Genomic DNA, 7,500 nt, shown 5'->3' on the forward strand with positions numbered 1-7,500 from the left:
TTCAGTTAAAGTTCCAAATAGTTTGCACTGAATAGAAAAAATAAATCATGAATCTCAATGAAGTCCCACAACAGCATTACCTGATCTAACAGGATAAATTCTGGCGGAGAAATTTTGCTGTTCTTTACTCTATCTTTTGAATAGGTACATGACAGCTAGGCGACTGTGGTGAATCGTTGGCTAGGTCTAGAAGGTCTAGAATGGTTCGAGATAGTGACTAACCCAAAAGAGTTTCAGGAAACTTTTAACGCAACGCCATTTTGAATAGAAAGTTGTTTGTTGATTCCAGTCCGCTTTGAGCAGAGTTCAATAGAGACCGTCAACTAATAGCTCTTGGTAGCTGGAAGGATAATGTCACTGTCATCCTAGACTCTTATCCTTAAAGGCATAGGTTCGAATCGTGGTCAGGGTAAGAGCACTTATCCTACATAACTCTTTTGGTGTGAGCTATTACCAAGGTGAAGTGAATGTTACATTAATGTGTTATTTGTAGCTGATCATATGTCCTTTCTGTTTTCCACTATTTCTCCTCAACTCCTCTTTTACATATTCCACAAATTCTCCTTAGCTCCTCCTTTACATCTTCCACAATTTTTTCCTCAACTCCTTCCCTACATATTCCACTATTTTTCCTCAACTCTTCACTTACATCTTCCATTATTTTCCTCAACTCTTCACTTACATCTTCCATCATATTCCTCAGCGGAGTCAGCCCCAACCATACTTCTTCCGCTATTTTCCTCAGCCCGCCCCTTACTTTTAATAAAAACTTTCCCCAGCTCCTCCCTTACATCCTCCACTGTTTTTCCTCAACTCCTCCCTTACATCTTCCACTGTTTTTCCTCAACTTTTCCTTTTTATATTCCAATATTTTTCCTCAACTCCTCCCTTACATCTCCCACAACTTTTTCCTCAACTCCTCCCTTACATCTTCCACTATTTTTCCTCAACTCTTCCTTTTTATGTTCCAATATTTTTCCTCAACTCCTCCCTTACATCTCCCACAATTTTTTCCTCAACTCCTCCCTTACATCTTCCACTATTTTTCCTCAACTCTTCCTTTTTATATTTCAGTATTTTTCCTCAACTCCACCCTTACATCTTCCACTTTTTTCCTCAACTCCTCCCTTACATCTTCCACTGTTTTTCCTCAGTTCCTCCCTTATATCTTCCACAATTTTTTCTCAACTCCTCCCTTACATCTTCCACTGTTTTTCCTCAGTTCCTCCCTTATATCTTCCACAATTTTTTCTCAACTCCTCCCTTACATCTTCCACTATTTTTCCTCAGTTCCTCCCTTACATCTTCCACAATTTTTGCTCCTGTCTGCCATTAAAATCCTCTTGACTTCCTCCCGGTCTCCCATTATTTTGAGGGTGTTGGTGTGCCAAAGTGTCTCCAGTAATTCAATCTCTTATTGAATCAGAAGCGACTCTCCTTGTCCAACCGGGCTTTATAGTCTCTTGCTTAATTTCAGCGCAAACTTCGCTAATGCAATGAAAAATACGTGCTTTGAACTCTTGCCGCTAGGAGCGAGTTGACGTTTTTACCTTTTTTTTTTTTTTTCATTTTTTTCATTTTTTTTTTTGCGAGGTGGTGTGTTCTTGAATATCAAGGTACGAACATTTATATATATATATATATATATATATATATATATATATATATATATATATATACTCATATATGTGTATATATATATATATATATATATATATATAAAATTCCCTTTTTAAGAGGGAATGCCTTAACGTGGTGGAATGGTTTTTAAAAAACCTTGATAGACAAAGCTTACTAATCAGGGCCACCCATACTAGGTTGGTTTGCTGTGAGGGATCAGACTAAAGTCTCCCACCATCCCCGATTTGCAGTTGCCAGCGTGGGGATGAAAATGGCCAAATCCCAGACATGACCAATGACATGTCCGAAGCCTTTGTCCTAATGTGGACTAGAAACTAATGTATTTATTGTTGTTGTTTATATGTGTGTATGTATGTATTTATGTAACGTTTCGAAATCAGTCTCTTGACGTCAAACACAGCAATTAACTCACGTTTTAATAAACTTTAGATTTTTTCAGTATTGACATCTCAATTTGATAAATTTATAGACAGAGAAAACTAAATTATTTTAATAGAGTAATGATAGGGTGATTTTATTATTTTTTTTTCCTTTTCTTTTTTGCGATTACGTTTCTTTTTGCCAATATTTTTGGCCTATAATTTGTTCTTATATTTTCCGTTTTAACAATCCCTTACTGTTAAAATTATTGTTATTTTTATTATTATTATTATTATTATTATTATTATTATTATCATTATTATTATTATTATTAATTATTATTATAACTACTACTACTACTACTACTACTAGAGGTCGCAACACGTCGGAAATGACGGATAAATATTGAGAATATGCACACACATGCAACCCACACGCACCTTGGTTTGACTACTCTCTTTCCCTCGTACCCGAGGAATGGGATGGTGAGAGACCGAGTAGTTATATGTATGGCAATTATAAACGTGACCGGAAACAAATATATATATATATATATATATATATTTATAAATATATATATTTATATATTTATATTTATAAATATATATATATATATATATTATGTATAAGTATATATATGTGTATATATATATAGAGAGAGAGAGAGAGAGAGAGAGAGAGAGAGAGAGAGAGAGAGAGAGAGAGAGAGAGGAGAGAGAGAGAGAGAGAGAGAGAGAGGAGAGAGAGAGAGAGAGAGAGAGAGAGAGAGAGAGAGAGAGAGAGAGAGAGAATGTTTTATTATATATGGGAGATTATTATTATTATTATCATCATCATCATCATCATCATCATCATCATCATCATCATCATCATCATCATCATCATCATTATTACTATTTGTCATATACCCCCCGAAATTTCTCTATCACCAAACTTTCTCAGGTCACAAACTGATAAGAGTTATCCATATAATGTATATTGTAATGGTGATAAACGAGGACTGAATATAGAATACAGCCTTATTGTTTTATTCTTTTGTATAATCATACATTTATGACTGTGACGTTAATATCCCTTTTTTTTAATTCTCCTACGCAGTTTTGAAATTATATATATATATATATATATATTGTCACGTGAATTTTAAAATCAAAGCCTGTTATGGCTCAATTCACTAGGGTGAAGTAGACCGTTCCCTTATAACAAAGGATCATATACAAGACAAATGGTAAAGAGCAGAAAGGAAACTATTTTCTTTATAAAATAGTATTTATTACAAAAAACCTTAAACCTAAACAATACCAAACTAACACGAAAAATACATAATGTATCGAACACACAGCAACGTATAACGTAATTAAATTTGACCAAGGTAAAATAGTCGGTACAAGACTTTCGGTCAACACCTAAAAGAAACAGAAAATCAAAATGTTTTACAATGGCAACACCAGTTACACCAAAACTAACGTATCAACACAAAACCACAATACTTTCAAGTCACGTTTCATTAACATATTAAACATTTAATTAACATATAAAACAAAATTATAAAGTTACCTAAAAGAAACCCACGGAGAGATAAAGCACACGTAACAAAAGGTATCACCACCCAAGACGTATTACGATATATGCTGTCCGCTCCTAAAACAAAATTACTCACATAAGCAAACAATAATTATACACAATTTCTATATACAATATAGAATAACCATATAACCTAACAACATGTCACGAAGATTACCTTGGGATTCTTTCAGTGTATGTAAGGGCTACTGGACCACGTCCTTATACAGCCCCAATACTCCTCAAAGCAGAGCACCTCTTTGCTTGCTGACGAGCTTCCGACTCCCGTAGTCAAAATCTCAGCTACGTTATCGCTTCGTTAACAAGCCGCAGCGAGAGTCAAATGAGTGAGCAGCACTTCAAATACCTAACAGGCAAACGTCCTAATACATGTCATTATATTACATGACAATATCTCCCTGATGATTTAAGAAATTGCAAAATTTCTTACAACCAAACAAAAAAAAAATACTACTGGTACAAATCAAAAACCTGTACAGGAACATATATACATTACTTGAACATAACATATATACAAGGTCAATAACATACACAAGGTCAACACTTTACAAACATGTAACACGTGCCCCAATCTATAAAAATCATACTACTACACAATTTTCGAAAGAAATCAAATTTTTACAACCTACTCAAGCAGTCTGGACCAACATTTTCTTTACCAGGAATATTATGTATGGTATATTCAAACTGTTGTAAATACATGGCCCAGCGCATTAGTCTACTGTTAATGTGACCAGCAGAGTTTAAGTACTTCAAAGGTTGGTGATCAGATTCTATGACGAATGCCTTCCCGTATAGATATTGGTAAAACTTCTTTACAGCCCACACTACTGCGAGGCATTCCTTCTCGATTACAGAGTAATTCTGCTCTGCACCTTTGAGTTTCCTGCTAGCATATTGCACTGGCCAACGTTCCCCATCAACATATTGCATAAGGATTGCCCCTAAACCCACATTTGATGCATCTACCTGCAACACAAAATCTTTGGTTAAATCAGGCAACTTAACTATTGGATGGCTACTTAAAATGTTCTTTAACTTTTCAAAAGATTCTTGGTGACACAGGCTCCAGTTTACTACATTGGGTTGAGATTTCTTTATAAGATCTGTTAGAGGTGCAGCAATAGTAGCATAGTCAGGGATATAATGGCGATAGTATCCAGTCAAACCAAGAAAAGACTTTACCTCCCTTTTTGTCTTTGGTGTGTCTACATTTAATACCTTACTTACTTTGTCCTCAGCTGTCCGAGATATACCGTTACCGATCTTACTGCCCAAATACTCAACTGAAAAACAACCAATTTCCGTTTTGGACGGCTTAGCTGTGAGAAATGCTTTTCTTAAAATATCCAGTACCAGTCGCAGAGTTTCCTTGTGCTCTTCCCACCCCTGTGAATGAATCAAAATATCATCAACAAACAGCTCTACATTTTTCACACCATTAAATAATTTCCTCATCATACGGTTAAAAGTAGCACCAGCATTTACCAAACCAAATGGCATAGTTGTAAACTGAAGGAGTCCTCTATTAGTTTGAAAAGCGGTTACTTCTCTACTCTCTTTTTCTAAAGGTATTTGCCAATATCCTTTAGAGAGGTCAATTTTCGTAAAATACCTGCTCTTACTTACGCGAGTCATAATTAAGTTCTGATCTGGCATGGGTTCCGAATCAAATACCGTAAGCTTGTTTATCTTCCTAAAATCTAAGCACATCCGGTTACTGCCATCTTTTTTCTTCACCACTATCAAAGGTGTAGCATAAGGAGAATTTGAGCACTCAATAACTCCTAATTTGAGCATTCTTTCAATCTCCCTATCTATATCTTGCTGCAGAGCATAAGGTACAGGATATGGTCTACACCTTACAGGACCCTTACTAGACAGGTTTATCACATGTTCAATCACATTAGTTCTACCTGGTACATCAGTAAACACATTCTTGTATTCTTGTAATATTCTAGCTAACTCCTCCTTTTTATCTTCAGATAATTCCTGATTAATTTTAACATTAGACACATCTTCACTCTGAATATCACTCGGCACAACTGTTACCTCATACTCATCACTATCCTCACTAACCACTGCCACACATGCAAGATCATCACTCTCCTGATCATCGGTGAAAAGTACAGCTCCAGATTTGAGATCCCCACTGCCCTCTGCCTCAACAAACTTACCCTTCACGTTATTGCCTTCGCTTATCCTATCATAGTATAACTTAAGCATGTTAATGTGGTATTTGCGCTCAACCCCATTAATATTAAGAACAAAATTATACCTATTAACTTTCTTTACTACTTCAAATGGACCTTGCCACTGCACTAGAAGCTTATTGTTACTAGTGGGCAACAGCAACAGGACCTTGTCCCCTTCATTTATTTCCCTTTTACAAGCATTTTTATCATAGTAACACTGATACTTATCTCTAGCCCTCTCTAACTCTTCTTGAGCCAGCCTACATGTATCCTGTAACCTTTCTCTCATGTCTACTACATACTCGTACGTGGTCCTCGTGCTATCCTCAATTGCATTATCTTCATTTTCCCACAGCTCCCTCAATAAACTAAGTGGTCCCCTCACAGTATGACCATATACTAACTCAAACGGAGAGAATTTGGTACTAGACTGCGGAACTTCACGATATGCAAATAATAAAGGATCAATGTACCTAGGCCACATCTTTGGTTGTTCTGTACACATACGTCTGAGCATTTTCTTCAACACTCCATTAAACTTTTCTACTAAACCATTGCACATAGCATGATATGGGGTAGTAGTAATACTCTTAATAGATAACAAGCGATTAAATTCACGCATTACTTCAGAGGTGAACTGTGTCCCCCTGTCAGATAACACCTCCTTTGGAATTCCCACTCGACTGAATACCGACAGCAAAGCCTCAGCTACAGTAACTGAATCTATATTCTTCAGAGCTACTGCCTCAGGATAACGTGTAGCATAGTCAACAATGGTGAGAATATATCTTGATCCGTCGCTGGCACGGGGTTCAATCGGACCCACTATGTCCACCGCAACACGCTGAAAGGGTTCTTGAATCAGGGGCATTCTTCCCAACTTCACCTTTTTAACTCTTCCCTTGTCAACCGTTCGTTGACAAGCGTCACACGACCTGCAAAATCTTGTTATCTGCACCGACATACCTGGCCAATAAAAATTACTTTGTATACGTGCTGTGGTTTTCTGTATTCCTAAATGTCCACTCATTAAGGAATCGTGAGCCAATTCTATTACTGCATGACGAAATTTATCAGGAACAACTAACTGATCATTAATAATGCCTTCATTTTGCACTCTACAATATAATATACCTTTCTTAACTACGAAGCAATGAGATTTATTTTCATTCTTCACAAAGACCCTATTTGACTTCGCATGCTCAAAAACCTTTTTTAGCGTCCCATCTTCAGCCTGTAATTTCCCTATATTCTCTTTCTGCATTAAATTTATAACTTCTTTGACCTTAAGCTTTGACGGTCCCTTTAACTTTTTCTCTTGCATTTGATTCTGCAGTCGGGTAGTAACAGCACTAACCTCCGTACTCAACCCGTCAGTCGAACCATCAATTGCTCCAATCACTAAATCATAAATAGGATCAGGCATGCAGGCAGCTAAGGTTTCGCCCGTGAAATATGGCGAGACAACATCAACAATAGCCTCAGGATATCTAAAAACTTGGTTATTAGCCATTTTAAGGTCAACATGCTTACCAGTAAACTTGTGTTTCGGCACTAAAGCCCTCTTAACTAACACCGTGGTACACCCGGGATCACGAAATACATTAACCTCTACTCCTTCCACTGTACCTTTATCCACCATTAACTTGCCCCCATGACCAACCACAGCTGCTTTCTCTGTCGCACCCTTACTCGCACCTTTACGTTTTGGACCCCCAAA

At 36.7% G+C, this 7,500-nt stretch overlaps 1 protein-coding gene across 6 annotated transcripts in view; it reads right to left on the minus strand.

Annotated features, from left to right (window-relative positions):
• Window positions 1-3,237: 3,237 nt before the first annotated feature.
• The window catches only part of LOC137651343 (uncharacterized), a 6,013-nt gene continuing 1,750 nt past the window's right edge, over window positions 3,238-7,500 (minus strand). For 3 of the 6 annotated variants that reach the window (XM_068384635.1, XM_068384633.1, XM_068384634.1), the window contains one exon: window positions 3,238-7,500. This exon is cut by the window's right edge. In XM_068384635.1, the coding sequence (XP_068240736.1) occupies window positions 4,204-7,500 (3,297 nt within the window). In that variant the 3' untranslated portion in view covers window positions 3,238-4,203. The other 3 variants (XR_011046090.1, XR_011046088.1, XR_011046089.1) reach the window with 3 other exon arrangements.

This window comes from Palaemon carinicauda, chromosome 12 (genome assembly GCF_036898095.1).
Source record: "Palaemon carinicauda isolate YSFRI2023 chromosome 12, ASM3689809v2, whole genome shotgun sequence".
NCBI classification, from domain to species: Eukaryota; Metazoa; Arthropoda; class Malacostraca; order Decapoda; family Palaemonidae; genus Palaemon; species Palaemon carinicauda.